We start from the raw sequence: 24,147 nt of genomic DNA on the forward strand, positions 1-24,147 counted from the left end.
GGACAGAGCCTGAAAATGAGATGAGGGTTGTGGGATGGCTTAAGGACTGGGGGAGGGTTGTACGGGATTGGGATGGCTGCTTCTTCACCTGTGTGCCTCAGCCTTCACACAACATGATGTCAAGAGAGAGATGCTGTTCTACAGCCAGGAGTAACCTCTGTTGATCAAAATCCTACTCTTGCCTTTCAGGTTTGGTATCACTTGACAGATACCAGCAAATCTGTCTGGCTCCAAGGAAGTTGTTGGTAACTCCATTCTGAGGCACAGGGTCAGTACAGCATCCCTCAAAAACTGGAAGTTACTGTGTTATTTTTTGGAAAGGCTATTAGGTTGTGCCTGTAACTGAGGTGGGCAATACTGTCCTGCAGATTGCTACACTACAGTTCACTGAACTCATTTTACTGCATCCTGTGTAGAATACATTTGATGGTGTCCAGGTTTTGGCATTAGTAAGAACAAATAATTTCTATTTTAGCTTTTAAATTTTTAATATGCAAAACAAAAAAAAAGTACAAAAATACTTTTAACTACTTAAATACTTCTAATGTTGATACCGTACTATTTGCAGATAAGCTCTATATGTAGCCATACAGATGAGCTGTGTATGTAGCTGTACATGCATGCCTTTGTATAAGCCTTACTCTCTAACCAAAAAGAAAGCTTCCTGAGAAATACTTCAGTTTCATAGCCTGCAGTTCCAGCACAATGATAAAAATGTCAGGAAACTTACCTGTTAAGTTTTCCCCTAACAGTTATCAAGTACATTATATTTCTCTTAACTGTGCACACTGCTGTTCTCTCTGCTTCCTTGGGAATGTATCATCTTCAGTTCAGTTCAAGTTTGTCTCCTGACCTGAAAGGAAGATGCTTTCAAACTGCACCTGATGGGTTTGAACTGGAGCAATGGTTAAGGGTGCTGTACTTGGTCTTTATTGTGACATACCTGGCCTTCTGTGCCTGTTCTGACTACTTCACGTGCACTTCTGGTCCTGGCCCAGTCCTGTTCAATATCTTTACTGATGATCTGGATAAGGGGATTGAGTGCACTCCCAGCAAATTCATGGACAACACAAAGTTGGGTGGCATTGTTGATCTGCTGGAGGGCAGGAAGTCTCTGCAGGGGATCTGGACTGGCTGGATCAATGAGCTGAGACCAGCAGAATGAGGTTCAACAAGGCCAAGTGCTGAGTCCTGCCCTTGGGTGACAGCAGCCCCAGGCAGTGCCACAGGCAGGGACAGAGTGCCTGGGGAGCTGCCCAGTGGAAAAGGACCCGGGGGTGCTGGTGGCAGCAGCTGAACATGGGCCAGGGTGTGCCCAGGGGACCAAGAGGGCCAAGGGCATCCTGGCCTGTGTCAGCAGTGGTGTGGCCAGCAGGAGCAGTGACTGTCCCCCTGTACTGGGCACTGGTGAGGCCACAGCCCAAGAGCTGTGTCCAGTTCTGGGCCCCTCACCGCAAGGACATTGAGGTGCTGGAGCGTGTCCAGAGAAGGGCAATGGAGCTGGGGAAGGGTCTGGAGCACAGGTCCTGTGAGGAGTGGCTGAGGGAGCTGGGGGTGTTTAGCCTGGAGGAGAGGCAGCTCAGGGGGCACCTGACTGCTCTGCAGTGCCCTGACAGGAGGGGGTAGCCGGGGGGGGCCGGACTCTTCTGGCATGCTGCCAGTGACAGGATGAGATGAAGAGTCTAAGCTTTACTAGGGAAGTTTTAAGTTGGACATTAGGAGGAATTTCTTCACAGAAGAGGTTGTTAAACAGTGGAATGGTTGCCCAGGAAGGTGGAATCATCTTCCCTGAAGTGTTTAAGCAAAGACTGCACATGGCACTGAGAGTCATGGTCTGGTTGACATGGTGGTCATAAGTTGGATTCAGTGATCTCAGAGGTCTTTTCCAACCTCATTGATTCTATTTTGTGACATGCATGTAGTTTTAATAGGAGGTTAAGTAATTGAAAATTGTAATGTTCGTAAAGTTAACTGACAAGGTGAGGAAATACAGTGTGCATCAGTAGCTGTCTATAAAATAGTTCTACTTCAGTAAAACTTAAAGGAGTTCACTTTTTTTGTAAAGCTTTATAAAAAGTAGAATCCTCACAGAGGGATCACTATGCCAAATTTGCAATGTGTTCAATAAGAGAAGTGTGATGTTGGAAGGATTACAGCCCTTTAAATTTGGACACAACCGTAAGTACAAAAGCAAACCTCTGATGAAGAGCTCTTGTTTGTGATAGCCTCTAATACTTCCTTCCCCAGCAAAACAGCATGTCATAAATGGGATTTGCCTGTTCCTGTAACCTCAGTGTGCTCTCAGTTATACATTAGATCACTTCCACAATTCTCAGTGCCTGAATAAGCTATACCAATGAAAACTTCCCATCTTTTTTTGTTAATCTAAGTGAGATTGAATAGATTTTTCTTTCCCTGCCATTTTATGTCCATATTTCTCATGAGACCCCTTTCCCCCAGCTTTTATTAAATCTTCAAAAAGTATCAGGTTGGAGCTATTATAGGGACCTGCAGATCTAAAATTAAAAGCTTTAATGCTTTATAATGTTCCCTCTCCTTATCTTCCAGAAAGAAAACACTTGCATCTTTTCATTAAATGATATGTCAGGATTAAGAACTTAAGAGACTGGGGTTTTTTAGTAAGTATCACAACAGTTTCAGCTGTTTTTGCATAGCAACTAACTTTGAGATTAGATTTCAGTTTTTATCAGAGTACTAGTGAAGCCTGACATTAAAGAACACCTCCTTTTTAACAAAAAGCCTTGAAAATCGTTACTGAATAAGGCATAAATTCAAGCCAATTAAATAATTATGCCATGGTATTCTCTTATTTGCAGGAAATAAAATAAGAGCACAATGTGCAGTAACTGGTAAGCAGAGTCCCGCTGTCATGCAGACATAATCACAGGCATAGTGTGGGGGAAGTCTGAGTGTGCTGTTCCAGAAGGTTCACAAGAACCTCTGCAGCAGAAAGGTCTGACAGCAGAAAGTGTTCCCAGCAGCCAGCATCCAGCAGCTACAGCAGGCAGCATATGGGAAAAGACAGAAATTGTCCATCTGCAAGCAGCGAGTCCAACAGGCCAGGGGATGTGATTATAATCATTGCTTACTCTCTCTTTTTCAGCCAAACTGAGCTTTTTATGGAATTTAAACTGAAGTCTAAAATTAACTGTGAAAGAGTCATGGTGTAATACAGCCACAAAATGGATGATAGTTTCTGTATCTTGATTTTTAAATAAAGAGTGCAAGAGACCAAATTTTTGGTCAATTGCACTTCAATTACATTTGTCTAGTAGTTGCCCCAAGTCAGACACCTTTCTCCAAACCTATTTTACAAGTTTATTTGTATTCTATTATAACCATGTTCAAATTAATTACGAAAAGAAAGGAAAACATTGCTGTTCTTGTAAATAGGTGTCACAAAATGCCGATTTCAATTTCCCCAGATTTTCCATTGACACTGAAGACCTGGTCCTATGACCTCCGTTCCAGTCTTTATTGGTATTTAGGGCAAATTTATTCCTGTGTATGGAGCTTCCAAATTAGATTAGAAAAGTCAGGTAATTAGTTCAGCTTCTCACTTGTTGGTGAGACACAAAACTGTACAGGCACTTCAGCTTTTAGCTATCTATCTCTGACTTCAGATGGAAAAGATTAGTAAATTCTTTGAGATTTTCTATAGGAAGTTCTGTGGACATGAGAGAGTATTACCTTGACAGATTTTGAAATCCAAGGAAATTATGATTTATCTTGCTTGTGATTCTCATTAAATTATCTTGTGGAAATTATAAAATGTGCTTTCTACAGAACTGTGACTTGCTCTTGCAACACTACAAATTTGTTCCATGCCCTTACAAATATAAGCACAGACAAAAAAACTGTCCCTGTTTATCCTATAGCCATGTCTGTAGATTGCTGTTAAACTATCTCATCTAAGAGCAAGTAGGGAGAAAAAAAATAATTCCATCTCTAACACAGCTTGATTAAGTAATGAAGAGGTTAAACCTTACATTGTTCTTCTCTTCAAGGAGTTTTTTGGGAGAAACAAAACCATGTTGCTGTATTACTCACTTTAACCAGGTTTCCCTTAATTTAACAGGTTTGGTTGTGATTTCAGAGGAAACCAATCTGTTTGAATATAGAAGTATCCTGATAAAAGCTGGAAGCACATACAGCCTGTGTCTAATAAGTCTGCTACAGTAGACTGTGGTTTTTAAACCCTGAAAAAATTGTCAGAGACAGGGCTTTACATTTCACAGTAATTTCTTCACCAAACCCAAGAACTGGGGATTGATATTCTATATACATCTATAAGTGAAAACAGTATAAGACACTTACCTTTATATATTTTTCCATGTTATAAATGTTTATATCCTAATACATTTATGGTTTGCTCATCCATTAAGGCAAGACCACCATGAAGCATTTGAACAATAAACATTATACCATGGTTCTGTTCCACACTTTATAAAAGCAGGAATTTAACACACAGTCACATCCTGATCTGCCATCTTTTGCTGCAAAGCAAGAGGTTTTGGAACCTAGAACTACAACTGTCACAAATGGAGGAGGAATGATCTACCTTAACTCTGCTGCTGCTGCAAGAGCCCTTATGGGTGAGAACAGCTTTCTGACTTGCTTTCTGTTTCAGCACTCTGGTGATCAGCTTTGGCAACAGCTCTGGGGCTTCCCACCTAACAAAGGGTCAAATAAAATGCTGTTAAGGAATGGGTGAAAATCTGTCATGGTACCATTGTCTGATGGAGCATGGACCAAATTTTTATTTTTAAACTAATGGATACACTATTTCGTGGGAGAATTAAGCACTTTAGAATAATTAATTAGAAATCCAGCTGTTAGGTAAGTAGTAATTACCTGCATCTGAATTTAAGCCTCAGCACAGCAATGTTCTGACTTGCCTAAATAATAATTCTGAATGAGTAACAAGCCAAGAGAACAGCTCAGCTCTGCATCCTCACTTCTGTCTCTTAACCCATTCATCCCTTGAAAATTCCCAATGCAAAAAGTAGTGACTGTAATGCAAGGGAACTTGCAGGAGACAAATTTGTGTTTCCTTACCACCAAAACAGGGCCCAAAATACAGGGTTAATGGTGGTGGGTGACCTGCTCAATAATTTGGTTTATATACGGCCTGGAACTGCCAGCACTCCACCTGGGATGCTGTGTGAAACTTTCCAGCAGTGTGGGGTTTGTCTGAGCTGGGCTGCTTTGTGTAAGACCAACAAACTGCCCACTTAGACACCATGCAGGCCAGACCTTCAGCTAGCATGACTTAACACTGATCTGCTGCCTGAAAATACATTCACAAAGGACAAAGTTGGTATCTTTTTCTCCCCCACTTAAGTACACTTAAATTTGTTCCTGAAAAGCTGAGTAACACGATTTCTCAGTAGAACAAATTCAACAGAAATGTGCACTTGAAATAGTGACAGTTTTATAATTGTATGTTCATACAAAAAAAGGCTTAGTTGTAGAAAGTCAATTTATTATTGAAATAAACGACTTATTTACAGAGATAGGTACTTTACAGTTTTACAAAGCAGGCAAAATTCTTCTCAGAATAAGGTACCAAAACAGTGACAAATTCATCACTGTCTAAATGCAATTTATTCCAAAAAGAAATCTACAGCAATCATGAAACTAAATCATGCCAGTCACATAACAAAACGCTGTCCCTTGCAACTACAACAGTATAAAATACTTTTTATCAGTCATGATCTAGATTAAGCATCTGCTATACTTCTTTCTTCTTGAGTATTAGTGGACCTACATTATCTCCTGTTAACTCATTGTGCTTGTTGTGGGAGCCATCACAGACAGGGAACTGAAAAATAAAAACCAAAAACAAGGAATTAGCATAATTCTGTACAGCAGTTGCATGGTGATTTCTGTATTTCTTCCTGAGCCCCGAGTGCTCTGATAATGTTGCTGTTTCCTCCTGTGATGTCCTGGTTCAACATCAAACTCCCTGTCTCCTATCAGACACAGGATACTAAGGGCAACAAACACAGTTAATGGGTAACTAAGTTTGGGAGATCCTAAAATAGCTGTTCTTAGACACAGGGTCAGGGACAAAGCCTTTTCCATGAAAGAACAGCAAACAAAACAGACATCACAGCTACAAATGGATTTACTGTACAACTATTAAGAGTGCTCTTAATAGATTTAGTAATTTGCAACTAGACAGTACTTTTTTAAGAGAAGCTGAAATACTTGGCTGAAGTGATTAGTCCAAAGTGAGAATAGCTGAGTTAAGCTTCTTCAGTTCAGGGCAGACTTTATTGTTTTTATTAAAAAAGGAAAGCATTTGGTTCAGGGAAAACAAAACCGGACTGTGGTCAGGACATTCAAAATTGAATCAGGAAATGAAAATTGAGGCAAAATGAAATACACTCGTTTACATCTGGCTGATTTGGGGGATATGGAATATCCCAACCAGTCATCTCACTGCTCTGGACCAGACAGGAATCACCAACACAGGCCTAGCCTAATTTTCATTCTAATATCAACAACTTTCTAAGCATTGTTCTTTGCAAAATAAGAGTAGTTTTCTCTTAATTAGTTGCAATGTATTTTCAAATGGTAAAACAGGTTTGCTTGGTTTTATTCTTACTCACATGTGGTCACTCTCTAAACATTTTTAGAGAAACCCTACTGTGTTTCTTTCAAGTTTCCACAGTTACTTTCTTCATGTAGTCAGGTTTGTGCCATTCTGCAAAGTTCAGGAGCATGTTCCAATTCCAGACAAAGGCAACAGCTCAACACAGAGCAATCCACCACCAAAGCTCTGCCAAAAATATGCAAGTTTCAATCTCTAACCCTAGAGCAGCACAATGTCTTACCGTCTTCGAACGCCAACACCTGCAGTAAGCTTTAGTGAGGCACAGATCTTCAATGTTGATCTCATTCACTACTTTGGGATTTTCCTTCTGGATCTTGAGGTTAATCAAGCTATCCTTCTGCTGTTTCTTCTTGGGGAGGAAGGGACGAACAGCCAGGTAGCCAAGCAGGGCCAGCACGCCCAGGAAGGGCAGTAACCGCAGCCATTCTGAAACTAGAGACAAGGTGGGATTTAGGCTGGCTTTTGGCACCGCCCCAGGATGCTGCAGCAGCTACTTGCACATGGCTTAGGCTGAGGGTATGAAATGGGGCTCAGAAGGGCCCTCAGGGAAAACAAGATTCCATTGGTGAGTCTCAGGGAAAAAAAAAGAAGACATAGATTAAGTCTTAGGATTGACTCCAGCCAAAGTAAAAATCTGACTCCTAGAATTTATTGAATTGAAATTAATTGATGAAATTGAATTTTATCACCCTAGAAGATGATTCAATGGAAGAATATAAAACATACAGAAGATTTATTAAAATGGGCAACACTAAGGTACTGGTAAAACCTTCACCGATCCCTTTGGTTTTATTTTTCAGACCTCTGCTCAGGGATCTGCAATCAGTTTCTACAACACGGAGAAAGGCAGACACCTAAGACCAGGAGGTGAAGTCACAGAAAATTATTTTTACCAAGATAAGGAACTTCTCTCAAGTACAGTTAAAAAATAAAAGTATCCACTGCAGATCTGGCTGCCCTGCTGCTACATCATTATAAATCTTCTAGGCATACTGGTGAGAGAAGGCTTACTGGACTTTTTAAGAAATGCATCACTAATTGGCATTTATGTAAATAAGGTGGATCTACTTTTCCAGCAGAACATACTGTGAAGAACATGCACCCCAGTGCAATTTAAATACCACGGTGCACTAAAGATTGAGAGCGTTTTTCTAAATTTCTGGAGAATAATTAAGCACTCATACAGAAGGGAGTTTAAAAATATTTTAGAAGAGAAAGAAAAAAGTATAACAAGCTGGACCACAAGCAGTTGCATAAGCACTTTTTAAGACAAGACACTAATTTATTGAAGATTAGAATATAGCAAGATTCTGCTCTAAAAATTGTTTTTTGAAAATAAAATGTACAAGAAAGAAAACACAACAGAGCAGGCTAAGTCTGCCAGGTGGGTTGTAGCCCTGAAAAAGTACAATATTCTGTATAGCTTGATTTAATTTGTACTAATAAAACACAAGTTTGCTAATACTTCTCCATTTAGAATCCAATGGATTTTTCTTAAGGATTTGAATTTTCTGGAACCAGATCATGTAATGAAAATAATTTGTGGGATTAATATTTTGTTCTTTGTTGCCTTTGATGTGACAGCCACATTTAGTGCATTTATCTGGCAATGCATCACAGCTGCATAAATGCTAAAGGCACTGCAAGAAGTCTCAGCAGTCATTCCCCAACTGCACCTGCAGCAGTCCCTACAAACCACAACTCACCACATTCACCAGGACTCACTGCAATGCATTAATTTCTGGTGCTCTTTACTTAGTTCCTCCAGTGAGCTGCAAGCCCTAAATAATAATTAACACTGAGATACTTAAATGTTTTCAGCTGCACAGAATCCTGAGTTCCTGGACAGCAGTGCCTGTTTGCCTTCTCTATCATTACTTTTCCAGAACACTCCATCAATTCCATCAGGAATCCAAACACACTTTCCTACCTTACCTGAAGGACTGACTTGGAATGTATTTCAAAAGAGAGGTAAAATATTTGGTCACTGAAAAAAATTCCAAATTTTGTATTTAACCTGACTGTTGACAAAAATGTCGATCTCTACAAAGCTACTCCTCTGAACTCCAAGACAGAACAGCCATTCCAAGAGGCACACCAGGACCAGAGCATCTGTCAAGTGTGTGGTGAATGTAACTGGGCTAAGATTGACACACAAGAAGGACAGGTCTCACACTCTGATACAGCATCAAAATGAGAACAGGGGTCATGTCTCTGAATGGCTCACAGCCAGCTGGGTTCATACAAGTGAAAGAGGAACGTGATAGCTGTAACCTCTGAGAAAGGAAATTAGAAATAAACATGAATAGGATGTACAAGGCTGTTGTTTAGGATGGTTATTATTTAATATTTGTACCAAGATAACTGCTGATAAATAGTTTTGTCCTCACTAGCCAGTAAATTCTGTGCTTCCTTCTAATGTGGGAGTCTCTGGAAAGCCCCCAGTTACATTCATGTGTACACTAACCATAAACTGGCTTGTTATTGCCAAAAGACTGCCTGAAGCTCCTGTGTTTAAACTGAAAAATCAATGTGATCGTGTTCTAAGGCATGGACACAAGACACTGTCAGAGATTTTTAGGCTGGGTGAGCAGGGATGGTAAAAACCCTTCATCCACACTAATGCAATGCCTTCCTATAAGTGTAGACTGCTCTGGTTTTGAAGCCATGCATACCTTTCTGAAGCACATGTAGGGCAATTCACAAGACTTTATTTTCACAGCTGACAACTCAGAATTCAGCCATTACACTGATTCTGGAGATTCTTTATCGGTTCTGCTGCATGGGGACAGGCAGATTTTGGAGACAGAAATGAAGAGTAGTGTATGGAACAGGTCAGTCTTCAGACTTGTGTTAGATAGAGACTAATCCCAAAGATAAGTCCTGGAAAATATCAGAAACCAGAGAATTCCAAGAAGCTGAGGCAATGGATATTTTCAAGGAGAGGTGGTCTTAATTTTTAGTCCAACAGTAACATGTCCAAAAACAAAAAATCAAGGTACAGACCAGCCACTGAGAGGAAAATCAAAGCAGGCATTCCCTCCTTATCTTCCATCAACTACTCCTTTGGTATCTTTGATTTATGTTTCAGCTACTTTTTGTGGAAATAACCCTATGCAGACCCAAAAGCAGCTTCTTACAGTAACAGCTCAACTACAAATCAAAATTTTAACAAGTATTAACTACCAGTCAAAGGGAATATGGGAACTGTGCTTGTATGTCCTCTAAAGTGATGACATTCTTCATGCAAATTCGAAGTACCTACTAATTACATTCTCTTCAGAACTAACAAGCAGATCTATCCTGGTTTTGGTTGTTTGCTATTTTGAGGTGAATCTCTATGCCATTTTAATGACACCTTCCAGGGCAAAAAGCAATGCTGGCATGAGACAACACTGTTCATTTCACTGAACTTGAGAAGACTAACAATGCAATTGCAAGAACCTGGAAGCGGCTTCTGAGCAGCACAGCATGATAATTTAGATATCCACTTTCAAACTCAAGGTCAAACATTCTTTCCTTCCTCCCTCACTGCTTTTACCTTCAGGAGGTATGCACTGGATGTTAACAGTTTTCTTCTTCGAACAAGCAGTTTTTCATTCTGGTTTTATAAGGTTACACCAGATAACAGACACCCACATCTTTAACCAGCACCCTATACAACATCCTATAAAAAAACCAAAATGCTCCATTTACTTTTGTTCTGTTGTTTCTACAACTGATGCACTACAGGAACTGAAATTGCCTACAAGCTAATGAGAGTTTAGAAGCAATAAAAGAGTTAAGACTGCACTGTTGCAAATCTGGATTCTGGCCTGCATTTGCAAACAAGGTCTATGTTATCCAGTGTTTCATAGTGCTGGTCCCTCACTAAGTTCAATAGATGCCACCAAAGGGCAAATATTAATGCACTTTAAATATTTTTAGACCAACGTTACTTCTCACTTTCCAAAAAGGAGCAAAGTATGCCGTTTGCCAAAGAATATACTTTGTAATTACAGTAGCAAACACAAAAGGTCACATTAATTTTCTTTATTGTCTAATAGTCTTTCCTAATGATAATTCACTGCAAAATAACCCCAGGATTGGGAATCCCCTGCTCTTAGAGGCTTTAGGACAGGACAAAGACCACAACAACACAGAAGAGGCAGCACTTGCTCCAGCAATCATTTTCTCAAATGAAACTTAAGACTGACAGCAGCTCTGCGTGCAAGCAAGCACACAGCTCTTCAGTGAGCCATGACGTTTCAATGACTTTCAATAACCTTTATGCCCTAAGAGATGATAATTTTCTACTGTAGGTGCCCAGGATGCAGTGTCCTACAACATCCTTCTCAAAAGTCTCACTGTGTTGCATTTATCCCATGCCATAACTTGAAGCACCTGTAGAGTTTTGCTTTTTTCCCCCCTTTTCATTCCTATTCACCCTGGCAGGAAGAGGTATAAGCATGGTGGCAGATACTAGTCTAGTTTACTATTGAATAAGAATTTTAAATGTAAAAATGTTCTCTCTGTAGCCATCTATTTTTAAATATACCTTTGTCTCCCGTTTTTAGAGTCCATTCAAAAAAATCACTAAGAACTAGAAGCAGTGGATTTTTCAGGTATGCTCATTAAATCCTGCCAGTTCTCAAAAGCAGTTTCTGACTCAGCTCCTTCTTTTACTTTTGTTTAGTATTTTTGGGACTGACATTTCACATGTTTGATCTACACTTAAGAAAGCAGTTATTTGCTTCTTGTCCTCTCTCCAAATTTGAGGAAGTACCTTGAAGTCAGTGGGGTAAACAATGTGACAACAAAACAGTTCTCCCATGCTGATCACACTAGGTAAAAACCCCAAAGCCCTGATTCTGGTCTACAGACCAAACCTTCCAGAGGTTTTTCAGAATAAATCATATTACTACTACACATTATAAGTACAGAAGACTGCACAAATAAAATCCTGTTACAAACACATGTAGTTAGACGAGTGAAGCAGTAAGATAATAAAATATTACTAAGCTTAACAAATTTTAAGTCAAGTTGTGGTTACAAGGGCAATTGGCTTCATTAATAAACTGACAAATACTAGAAACAGCAGAAGTTGCATTGTTCTGTAGTTTGTTCTATCCTCCCTTAAAACCCAACTCTGCAGCAGCTGAATTTCTCTATTTGGTAAATATAATTAACAGCTTTTTCATATGAGAGAGTACTTGTGGAAGAAGAACAGTTAATTTAAAAGAGATCTGCTTGTTTCTGAAGAAGATAATGTGACTTGCAGGTCACAAGCAGCATAAATATGCTGGAAAAAAGAAGTGCTCAAAGCTGGCTTTAAATAAACCGTGCCTGTTCTAAATTTAACATTTTTCCAACACTTTTACAGTCTGGGTGTTAGTGCTGCAAGATATAAGGTTGATTCTGCACTTTGATAACTTTTTCTACTTCTACTTTCTGTGGAGAGCGTTCCTTCCTTCTTGTCACCGGACTAATGCTGTCACTTGACCGTGCCTGAGGGCCCGCGTGTGTCACACGGCCGAGCCTGCCCCCAGAGCCCGGTGTGCGGAGCACGGAGCGCCCACAGAAGCCGCCACCGCTCACTCTTCGTTCTTGTTCACTCTGGCACAGAGTTACAATCAATGAACTGCTGCTTCCACTCCCTCACGCAGAAAATACTTACAACAATTACTACATTTAAAAACTATCCTAACTTTATGTATGTGGCAGGTTCCTAGAAAGAGGTTTTTTTGCTTTAACTCAGTTCAGATGCTGCCTTTGACCTGCGAGGAAGAGGCCGTGCTCCAGGCCTCCGGCTAAATCCCGATCCATCCCGGCGCACGGCCTCTGGCCCAGCGGCCTTGGTTCCCGGAGGAATTTCAGAGGCGAACGTTTCACTCTGTCCCTGCACTTCATCCCGACACCTCCTGCCGGGTCATCCTCCTGCTGCAACAGTTCAGGGTTCGGCGTTCCCCGTTCTGTGCCGCGGGCGGCAGACAGCGAGCGATGCCCGGAACGAGGGGGGAGAGCCAGATCCCAGGCAGGACCGACCGCGCCGCCGGGGCGGGAAGGGGGTCCCGCTGCCCCCGCCTACCTGTGAGGCGGATGAAGCCGCCGACGCTCTCGGGCAGCGGCAGGCGCTTGAGGTACGCGGGCAGCTGGACCTTGACGATGCGGGCCAGAGTCTCCAGCACCATCGCCGCGCGCCGACCCGGGGTGCGCCCGCCGCGCACGCGCCGCGGGGCGGGGCCGCGCACGCGCCCGGCCGGCCGGGCCCGTGCCCCCCGCGCGCCGCCCGGGCCGCGCTGCCCGCCGGCGCCGCTAGGGGGCGCTGCCACGGGACCGGGGATCGGAGCGCTCCCGCCGCCAGGGGGCGCGCGGGCGGGGAAGGGAAGGGAAGGGAAGGGAAGGGAAGGGAAGGGAAGGGAAGGGAAGGGAAGGGAAGGGAAGGGAAGGGAAGGGAAGGGAAGGGAAGGGAAGGGAAGGGAAGGGAAGGGAAGGGAAGGGAAGGGAAGGGAAGGGAAGGGAAGGGAAGGGAAGGGAACATGAGGGACTGTATTTAATAATATGTGGCTTATGCTTACAGGTTTTATGTAATTATCTGTCATTACCCTGCTGCACTCAAGTTGTATTCCATGTTGATGGTCTTATAAATATTGAAGTAAAAAGTTTGAAGGTTTTTCTTCATGTGAATGAGGTAAGATAATGGGAGTGCTGAGAGGTTCAAATTTACAGGAAGAGGCCCATCTGCCTCATGTTTGGCAATAATTTGCACAGAATAAGACCTATCACATGTGTTTGTTTCTTTCTTATTTTGTTTTCACTTAATTTTATTGTTATGTCTAGGAGACTGGACATAGACAATCCTCCCTGTATAGGCGGATGAAAAAGTGGGAAGCATGTAGCCGTTCTGGGTCAGTTTAGACAATCCATCCAGACCTGGAGACTCTAATGTTAATCCCTTGGACATGACAACACCATTTGGTTCAAGGTGCTTTACTACCATAAGTGAATCTATCAAGTGCTAATAGCATATAGCACAAGAGTATGAGCAGGAAAGCTGAAGCAGCACAATCCTACAAGACCTGTCTCCTTCCTTACATGATCCTGACTGAAGCACAGTTCTCTCTCCTCCCTCAGTGTACTGAAATCCCACCATATCTACCCAAATCAACTGTGTGCTTCTCCTGCTGGAAAATACTGGGAGCTAAGTTTAGGATAAATCAAATTTATTTGCACTTCTGGCCTATTACTTTTCTACCTGTGGCCCTACATGAACATTTCCTGATGAATCATCATCTTAAGCTAGTGGGAATATTCCTGTGTTCTCAGAGTATCTAAGTTCCCTACCTCACCTAAATTTATTCACCTAATGACTGTGTCTGATGTCCTAAGATGATTCCTTCTTGTCCAGGCAGATGCCAGCTATTAGACAAGATAATGAAAGAGTAAAACACTTGGTTATTCCTGTAAAAATTATACATCAGATGTCGTGATGTGACCTCCTTTGTGAGACTTTCTGAGGGAAGAATACATAAGGTAAATACTCCAGCCCTAAATCAAGCAACTTCACACTGAGGTTGAGAATCTCTGTCCTGCCCTCCTCCTCTGGATGCTGGGAGCACAGCTGACATTGTGGGGAAGCTCCTGAGCCCTGCTGTGCTGCCTTTGATCAGTGCTGCACTCAGCACACTGCAAGTCCATCTGCACATGTTGCTCTCCCTGTGTCCCTCCTGTTGTGTAGGGATCAGCTGACACGAGTCACACATGGGTTTGGTTTATCAGAGTCTAAAAGTCACAGATTAGGGCAAACCTATAAAGAAAGTGAAACCTGGATGAGATCTTTAACCAAAGCAGAAGTGAAAAGTGTCTTTAGAAACCCAGTTTGAACTGGAGCACAGGAGATGCATGTTCACCCTGCCATTTGGCTGCAGACTTCTGTTAGCTTTAAGGGGAAATGTAAGCTTCAGGCTTGCTCAGCCCTGCAGGAAAGAACAGGCTTTTACAAAGTAATCCATCTTTAGAGACAACATTATGGGTTCAGAACTTAGTCAACATCAGGAGGTTTAACAGGCAGGTGTGACATCTTCCCTCTGTTACACATGTTTAACACCCTATGTGGACATTCTTATTCCAGAGGCAGATTGCTTCTTCAGGATTTTATCACTGTATTTTTCAACTCAAATATCAGATATTGTTTGCTATCTGGAAAATGTTCTCATTTTTTTGTGGGGAGAGTAACATGCAACAATTCATTCTTGTATATTTAGTCTCAGTCTGTGAGCTGTTAAAAAGTAGAGATTGCCTCTGCTTGTGTGTTTCATGCTAAATTTGGCCACTGAAACTCTGGTATTGGGAGGATATGTGGAAGTTGCTGTAATAAAAGAGCAGCACAAAAAGCTCAGACATAGACACTTGAACACGACCTAGGTCACCTGTGTGGAAAGATGAATATTGCTTTTCAGCACTAGGTATCCTCTATCACTGGGATTTTTCATCTAGCAAGAACATTACAGATAAAATGTAGAGGTCTCCATCCATAGGGCTAGCTCAGGTCTTTGACATGGAATTCCCCAAGCATTGCCCAAATGAGAACCAGCCCATGCTTTGATAAGAATGGGAGAAAAGTTAGTGGTGCAGATGATATTTGGCAGAATTTGTTCTTGTCACTATAACATAGCTGCACTGGCTCTGCTCACAGCAGAAATAAGAGATGTCTTCAGCATCCACAAGCTGGTTGGTCCTGGTCCAACAGACTGAGGATAGATGAAAAGAATCTGTTTGTGTTCCTCCTTATGTTACCCTTTGAAAATTGCTCTGTTTCCCTCTGCCCTTAATTCAGCTGTAAAATGAGATAATATTTACTGGTCTGTCTAGAACATGTGAGATTTGCAAAGGAGAAGAACATTTATAAATTCCATACATTTATTTTATTTCACCAAGTACACAACAGTAAGGATAAAAGATGAAAGGTTCTGAGGCAGCAGACACACAGTTCTTACATCAGTAAAACAAGCCTAAGTAGTATTTTGCTCAGTACTCTTTCATGGTAATGAGCTTTTCTATCAAGAGGATGTCTGGTGTTGTTTCAACCATTTTCTTGGAATTGGTATTGCCATTTTCCAAACTGACCACCTGGAATAATGTCTGCAGCAGGCTGAAGTACTACTGGCAACTAAAAGGGCTGGCTTCTGTGATCAGCAAACACAAGTCTCCTAAGAGGAGGAAGCTAGATCTGTCCTTTTGTATTTGAATCATTTCACAATGGGGTGTGATTAGCTGCTGTTCCTGCTGTATGCAAAGATCTCTCTCTCTTCCACTTCCCCAAAAGCAAGCGAAATCATTACACCCCAAAAGAGCTGTAGGAACTGTGGTTCACTTCATGCAATATCTCCATCAGCTAATTATGCAGCACTGTCAACATCCAACTATTAAACACCTGAATCTCAAAAACTAAGCAGACTGCCTTAAAATTGGATATAAGACCACGTAGATACAATTACTTTTCTGTATTTTATGCATAATGACATTGTAAGCAAGTTGCAATTGCACTGCACATAGGTTGGGTTTTTATTTCATATTTTTACATCCAGAGGTTCAGTTGCCCAGAGAAGAAAGCTGAGAGTGTTGTGCTTTCACTTGACTCTGAGACCTGGCACCTTAAGTGGCTTCTGCTGGTGTTTACTGAAAATAGCTACCTGTCCATGGTGGGCAAAGTGTTCAAGAGAAAAATAAGTTAAGGAAACAAATCACATTTATAACAAAATCAGTGGTCTAATCATGTGATACCATAATGTTCATATTATAAAATTACTACTAAATGAGCATGGCATTACTTTCTAATCTAGCTAATGTCCAAGAATTTTACAATGTAACCATTGTGTTTTGAAGGGAGGTACTGTCATAATTGCCTAACTGCAGTGTCCCACTAACAGCATGTATTATTGTTGAATTTTAAAAATCCCTGTAGCTTAGAATGGCACTTATTGTTGGAGATTGTAGGGAATTAATTTTGAAGAGAATGAAAACAAACATGTAAAGAAAAATTGCAAGATTTCTAAGAATTGCATCAGGTTCCAACATGGCAACTTTGTACATGAGAGAACAGAAGAGTAGACACTGTTTTTATTTATTTGAGAAAAATGCCATGCTTTGATCTCTCAGTCGTGGGTTTAACACTTTGATTCCTTTCTCTGATTGCTACTGCTGGGGAGTGGGAAATGTTACCCATGAGTTGGGTATAAAACAAAGTTGAATAAATCCCCTGCTCAAGAAAAAAGAAGTGTATTCAGTGCTAACTTCCCAGATATCCCCAGCCAAAGTTCAGTTACTTTCTATTTAAATTGTATGGGTTTTTCCGAGCTGGAGCTGTCTTTTTATGAAGTGGTTATCACTGGTAGTAGTTTCTACAGCTACTCTAAACCCTGCAAAAATAGCACAAGATGAAACTAAGAATACCCACTCTATTACCCTGAGTTGAAATTGCATTTATTTAAAGCACAGAAAGGAATAAGTTGTATGACACAAAACTGTTGTAAAAAACATCAGCCAAGTAATACTAAAAATGCACAAGAATACTAAAAATGCACAAGAAAGTACACAGTAAATTTAATATTACAATCACTTTTAAATTTTGACCCATTACAAATCACCCAGTTTTTCCATCTGCACTAGGTAGCTGATCCAGAATGTACTGCTCATGAGGATCCAGAATGATCTTATTGTTGGTCACATACAGACTTGCATAGATTTGGAACTTCATTGGCTTCCAGGGAGCTGCTATTTCCCAAGTCTTACTCAAATCAGAATAAGTATCTTTAGGATTCACTAATATGTTCATAAGAGACCAGATATGTTATTGATTTGTAGCAAGTTCTGCCTGGTTTGTTGCAATAAACCAGACTGCAAAATCCCTGATTGTCCCCTGGGAGGAAGCTGCAGTGATGGAAAACAGATACATCCTCCCCTTCACTAAAGGACCTACAGAGGACAAAGCTGACATAATCTGGGAAGTGCACACTGGTAAATGAACAGATGTGAAATAAAACCACTATCAAAACACTGCAAGCTGTGATCATGATGGGAATTGTGGGGACAAGAAGATATAGGTAGATATAGATATAGATATAGATATAGATATAGATATAGATATAGATATAGATATAGATATAGATATAGATATAGATATAGATATAGATATAGATATAGATATAGATGTAGATGTAGATGTAGATGTGTGTGTGTCAGTATATTCTCAGCAGCAGACCACTCACCTTTCCTTTTTAAACTGCATTGATGAGTGAAGATTGTCTATTCTTGACCAGATATCCGAGGATGTATTTTTCCCCTAGTGCTTTGCTCCCTTGGCATAAGAGCTGTCACTGAAAGATATTTCCTTTATTTTGGAAGGCAAAGGTGAGAATGCCACAAGACTAATTCCTGTGACGCCATGTGCATTCTTTGGCACTGGCTAATTATAGCACAGAAAAACTACCAGATCCCTGCTGAGGACAGAGTAGATGATCTCTGCTGTAGGACTGCACTCTGCTCTTGGGTTCTTCCTGTGTCACAATGCCAATGACACTGCAGTGAAAGGGCAGTTTGTCATCCCTTCTCAGACAGCTGTGCAACAGCAGCGCTGAGGAACTTTCTGAACCTGGCTCCCCTTTTCAAGGTTAGCCAGGTCTGGCACTGACAGTAACCCATACTCATTCTCTGTCATCTTACAAGAGTAAAGAGGAGCAAAAGAAAAACCTCAGCCCCCAAACACCATGCCTCTTTAGTTTAGACAAGTGTATGTCCAACAGATGGAGATGAAAGCCAGAAAAAGGTGGCTATCTTGATTCCAAGGCAATGACATGGAACAGTTTTACAGCTGGTAAATAGGATTAATACAGCCTCACTTATGCCTATCTTACTAATGTTTTTTCTTTTCTATTTTTTTCCAGACATTCCCCATCCTCTGGACCATCATTCAGTTATAGCACAGTGCACTTCTAGATCTACACAATTAGCTATTCCCTAGATCTTTAAGTTACTTCATTAACTTTTAAAGATATTGCCAGAAATTTATATAAATTCTGTACTCCAGCACAGTGCACAGAGCTGTAAGATCTGTAAATATTTTTTAATAAGATGCTTTCTCTGCTGAATCAAAGGGGAAAAAAAGTAGCGAAAACAAAATGTAGGATATAAACATATCACCCCCAAATTTACAGAACTTACTTGACAGGAAATGTAATCCTAATGGCTGTGAAAGGTACATGATAATTGAGAGGCATTCATTTGAACAACATGCTAGGAGAGTGCTTTTGGAAACTAGGAAAAGATCCTAGTGTCCCTTTTTATTAGAACAGAAAGGCTTTTATTGAAAGCTAATGTTGTGAGAGTGTCTAGTTAATTTATTAAAACACTTGAGAATGTTTTAAACTGTTTTCCCGAGAGGAATTAAATTATTTTTTGTTAGGGTTTTTGGTTTTTTTTTACTTTTGTGTGAGTTACTTTGACAGTTTCAGGGGCAGAAATGTTTTGATTATTCAGGAAACAAGTATAGTAAAAACCACTGATGCACATAGTCCCTCAAATTGCCTGTCCATCGCGATTTGATACTGTCAAATATACTGAATGATGAATGGGTAAGGGTATAATTTAGTCTCCAAGTACTTGAGTCCTCCATTTCTATTGTAGCAGTGCTTTCCTTATATGGGAGCTAAATGGAGATCATAAAATCATTTACAATAAGCCACCAAGTAGTCAGGAAGGAAATTATCTTTTTTGCTGTTATTTTGAATTTAAATCGCTATGACTGAGAAAATTAGTATCTTGGATTCCACTACCAACTCCTTAAATGAGTATTTTTCAGGGGGTATTTTTTTTACAAGATGATATCCTATTTTTCAAAGCAAAACAAACCAGAATATTTTCAGTCATTATTGTCTTTATAAAAACAGATTCATATTTATTGCTTGGAAAAGTGACAAATCCATGCAGTATTTCTTGACGAACTGAAAAGCATGCTTGACCTTGAAGAATAAAAGTCAGCAGGAGTACAGAAGTCAGGTTGCCTTTGCTTTATGATTTGCAAAATTTTCAGCAACTTGCCAAAACCTGGCCATATTTCATTACTACCACGTCTGTCACAAACCCACCTCCCCAGAAATACTGCCCTAGTCCATCCTCCTAACCATAATGATGAAATAACTGGCTAATTTCAGTATTGGTGACTTAGAGTCATCTACAGTATTTGCCAAATTACAATAGGACATCAAACAAGAACAATATGCCATCCTTCTAAGAGATATATTTGGCTGTAATTACCTGGATATTTGAGGTCTAAGTAAGCTCTTGAATACCCTGTGGTTAACTGGAACATAGCAAAGAAAAGAGCAGGCAAATCTTTAAAGATGAGATTGCTCAAAAAGACAGAAAGAAAGTAAAATGACTCCTCATTCCAATGATACTTGGCTAGTTAAATCCCTTGTCTAAATAAACAGCATATACTCCTGACAGTTCAAAGACAAACCAACCAACCAAAAAACCAGAAGTATTTCTGTGGAGTTTCCTATTTTCCTAAATCATTAAATTAAGTCAATACACCATCAAACAATTAAAACACAGCACTCTACAAGACACTAATAATTTCCCCAGAGAAACACACCATTTTTCTGTATAAAACACAATGACGGGAAAAAAAGAGAGAGAAAGAATTTTCAAGGAAAAATACCTCTAAATGAAGAGTGACAGCAAATCAACCTGCTGCCTCTGCTGAAGTGTAGTGTTTATTTAGTTACAAATATATGAACAATTCACTAGCAGGACTGCCTCAGAAGAAGGAGACATGGCCAGGAGAAGTACTTTGCTGCAGGCCATTTGTGACATCAATGGTACCAGGGCTTCTAGCTCAGTGAGGGTCTCTGCCCCAAGTCTTCTGGAAACACTTCCCTGCTACAAGTCTGCAGGGAAACCTACTGAGATAAAAGATGGTTTCTACTTCAGTGTATGAAGTACACCATCAATGTCCTGATTAGCTCAGGCTAACTCATTCCCTGTACCTCTAGTCAAACAGTGAAAACTGTATTTTGCACATAGCTGGACAGGTGAATGGAAGCTGCACCTCAATCAACAGAGCCTGCTGTGACCCCTGAACAGCCGTGCCCATACCAGGGAGCCAGTGAAACACCTTAACTGGCCTGTTTGAGTAATTACCTTTAAGCATTAACATTTTATCTGAACTAGCAACTTTTAAAGCCCATTAGGCACACTGCTCAAATCCTTTCTTAAACCGAAACACCCCTCAAAGGTTGTGGTTTGCTTAGTACACTTGCATCCTGGAACAAGCACTGGAGTGGCAACCGAATTAGGTCCAAATCTGGCTAGTAATCAATTACATCAAAGTAATAAAAATAGATATATCTTGAAAGCTCTCCAGAGAATCCTTTGATGTCTCCTTTAGTAAACACAATAGGTCAAATTACCTACTGCTGAAAACTGCTGTTAAGAGCTTGGTCATTTTCAGTAACAGTGTAACCCACACAGAACTAGTTTGCAGTCTGAAGGCAGCCTGAGGGGACAAAAAACAGGTATAACAAGGAGAAGCAACCACCTCCAAAGGGATAGGGTAAAGTAGGTCACCATTAAACACCCTTTTGACAAGGTCTGCAACCGATGTACCCTGGCCTCCTGAAACTGATAAAATTCCTGAGTTGCTCCAGAGAGGGGTTTTGCCCACTGAACTCAGCCTGTGTTACCTTATTTTAGCAACAGTGGATAATTGCTTAGCCCTTCACACCCCTCCTATTTTGCCATGTATGTTTATGTTATCTATGTTTATTCAGGCATGTAAAGAATTCATACAAAAGAAGGAAACAGAGGTAGTTAGTAATTGCACGACAACAAAAAATATCAGTTTTCAAATTTGGCATCATAATTACACCACGCACATGCTCATCTGACTTTCATGCCTCAATGTCCATAGAGCTGAATCAGCAAAGAAAATGAACATTCTTGTTGACAAAAACTGCTGGTGACTTGACAGGGATATATTTTTCATCTAGATCAAATGGTAGTTTTGCTGGGGGAAAAAAGAGTGATACTCTGTATGCATACTAATAAATAACCTGTAGTGATTTTTAGAGATTCTCTTGCTTAGGTCTGTAAAAAAAGCATAAAGAATTTTATGTTTTCATATGTTTATTCTTGTAAAATAGCTCTTATTTTCTGGAAGGATTTCAAGAGACGAAAGAGAAGAGAAAAATCTGTAACTGAAAAAAACTGTGTTGTTGCTATGAAGATAAAAAAGTGCCAAACAATGAAGTGCTACACAAAATCCTGAAGACCAGATTTTGTGGGGGACTTAAGTCTATTTATCTTGGTGTAAGTTACTGAAGTGTTCTATGCTCTTGTGAATCCCACATGATTGTGCAAACTATGAAAGCTTAGCAGACATTCAACAAAGCACTCCAGGTTTTCTCTGGGAGTCATATGTAGACTTAATCTCAGTGTTTTGCACTTCTAATTCAAAGGAAATATGGATTAGCTTGGGAATTGCTTCAGTGAAAATGTCAGAGAAGCTGTTGAAGAATTGGCCAAGTTGGAATACCAAAGAAGTTACCTTTTATCTGGTATTTCTTGAAAACTAACTGCTGCCTAACACACTGACCTTGGGCTTCATTCCAGATGTGAAAGGGGGTTGCCTACCTCTTCTTCCTAAGAGAAGGAGACAGAATGGTCACAGATGCAACAGCCAGGGAACTAAGCATGCACCGACAACTGTGACCTAGGACCTTCATCCTCATTGAAGGGGAGGTACCCCAGCTACACAGAAAGGCTTGCTGATCTATGGAATTTGAAACAGATCAAGTGGAACACAATGGCATCCCCAAACCTGTTTTTTTCCACTGTCTTGTCATGGTGCTTGGAAAATACACCCTTTTTGTTGTTGTTTTGTTAAAAAAAAAACAACAATGGAACAATCTTATTTTATCAGCTTTCTCCTGTGATCTTATTCTTTGTGGTATCCACTGAATCAAAAGGGTCCTCAATAAGGTGAGTTTTGCTCAGATTAAAGAAGGATTTGGCTGCAAGCTTGATTTACAGTAATTAAAGGAAAAACAAGTTGGACGGGATGCTGAAGAGAAAATTGAGGCCTGGTAATACATGCAAACAGGGAGAAGCTGTTGTTGTTGTTGTTGTTGATCTTAGTTCTTTGTTTTCCAGCAGCATAAGCTGAAGTGTTCTGAACAGGAACTAATAGTAGTCTATTGGATGGTTTAGATGGAAATCTTGCTTTTGTTGAAGTAATTTTTTTTTTGTCTCCTAAAATGGAAAATCTTTTTGGAAAATATTTGCATCTTGTTTCCCCCTTTCCCCTCAGATATATGAAGCACCCTGTATGGAATGCTGCTTAGTGTCCAGGATGCTTGGTTGCTCCACCTGTTTTGAAGGCAGGTAGAATAGCATTCTCCAAATATAAAACTGGCTGGTCTCAGGCCAGCAGAAGTGAAAAACCAGCACTGATGTACAAGTAACCTATGTTAACCTTTACACTAAAAGGCTGGGCTGCTTTTCCCTCCAGGGCTGAGGGGTAGTGCTGTAACAGCCAAACAAGGCAACCTCCATTCATAGCTGGACCTTCCATTCCTCTGCTGGACCATCAGGAAGCAGCTGAAATGCACTGCTGAATCCAGCCTTTGGAAGCTGTGGATCACTTGGCCACACAGGGCTCTGGAACACCATACTCGAAAAAACAAAATTTAAAGGCAGGGTTCAAGAGAGCTGGTTTGCTCTCAGTATTTTTGTGCAAACTGTTTATTAGCAGGCCACATCTACTGAGATATTTTACATAATAAACCTCTAAAAGTCTAACCTGACTCCACTACTGTGGAGGATTAGACATGGTAATACCTCTCTACAGCCACTTCTGAGGATTAGCTTCAAAAATCAAATTAAAATGAAGCAAACACAAATAGTTCCACAATAAGTTGCAACACCCTTATTCAGTAACCATCATCTGCACCTCTTGCATTTTATATTACTGTATGAGGATTCTATGCAAAAGAATATACATGCTGTGTGTGGTAAAGCTGAAAAACTCTGCATGGGCACTTCACCATATTCAGGTTTTGAGGCCTTGCTTGCCCAAATATTCCTAGTGAAGTAAAAAAATGAATTGGTTTTATTTATTTCCAAATACTGAGGAGAAAATACATGATTTTTACATCACAATTTGAGGAAAAGGAGGTGAGAGTGGAAAGGATAATGTTCTCCAAGAGGAACTGTGTGCTGTGACTTGCAGAACTGGTCACAGAACTGTGACTGCATGTCTTGTTTTTCATTCCTACACAAGCCATAATTTTTTATTATTTTTCTCAAAGGTCAGTATTTAAATGGGCAGATTTGTTTTTCAAAAATGACCAGCAAGTGCAATGAAGTGTTTGCCTAAACAAGTATACTAAACTAAAATTTGCAAATCTGTTTCTGAGCAATGACTATAAACAAGAGCTATCCAATAAATTTTAAATTCTCTTAGGGGT

At 40.4% G+C, this 24,147-nt stretch overlaps 1 protein-coding gene and 1 long non-coding RNA gene across 2 annotated transcripts; one reads left to right on the top strand and one right to left on the bottom strand.

Annotated features, from left to right (window-relative positions):
- Positions 1-1,713: 1,713 nt before the first annotated feature.
- On the top strand, positions 1,714-7,589 carry LOC132072425 (uncharacterized). Its single transcript, XR_009418313.1, has 2 exons — positions 1,714-4,616; positions 7,444-7,589. It is a non-coding gene; the product is annotated as an uncharacterized LOC132072425 (long non-coding RNA).
- CISD2 (CDGSH iron sulfur domain 2) lies at positions 5,486-12,813 on the bottom strand. Its single transcript, XM_059470733.1, has 3 exons — positions 12,711-12,813; positions 6,864-7,075; positions 5,486-5,845 (listed from the first exon to the last, which is right to left on the bottom strand). Exons 1-3 carry the CDS (start codon positions 12,811-12,813, stop codon positions 5,756-5,758), a joined length of 405 nt encoding a protein of 134 aa, XP_059326716.1. The 3' UTR covers positions 5,486-5,755.
- Positions 12,814-24,147: the final 11,334 nt, after the last annotated feature.

The sequence above is a fragment of the Ammospiza nelsoni genome, chromosome 4 (genome assembly GCF_027579445.1).
Source record: "Ammospiza nelsoni isolate bAmmNel1 chromosome 4, bAmmNel1.pri, whole genome shotgun sequence".
In the NCBI taxonomy this organism is placed as follows: domain Eukaryota; kingdom Metazoa; phylum Chordata; class Aves; order Passeriformes; family Passerellidae; genus Ammospiza; species Ammospiza nelsoni.

What these genes read in the sequence shown, in the direction of transcription:
- CISD2 (XM_059470733.1), bottom strand. Translation starts at nt 12,813, where the DNA reads ATGGTGCTGGAGACTCTGGCCCGCATCGTCAAGGTCCAGCTGCCCGCG. An exon ending in CGGCTTCATCCGCCTCACAG is followed by an intron (nt 7,076 to 12,710) that starts GTAGGCGGGGGC and finishes CCTTGTCTCTAG; the next exon opens with TTTCAGAATGGCTGCGGTTA. An exon ending in GGTGTTGGCGTTCGAAGACG is followed by an intron (nt 5,846 to 6,863) that starts GTAAGACATTGT and finishes TTTATTTTTCAG; the next exon opens with TTCCCTGTCTGTGATGGCTC.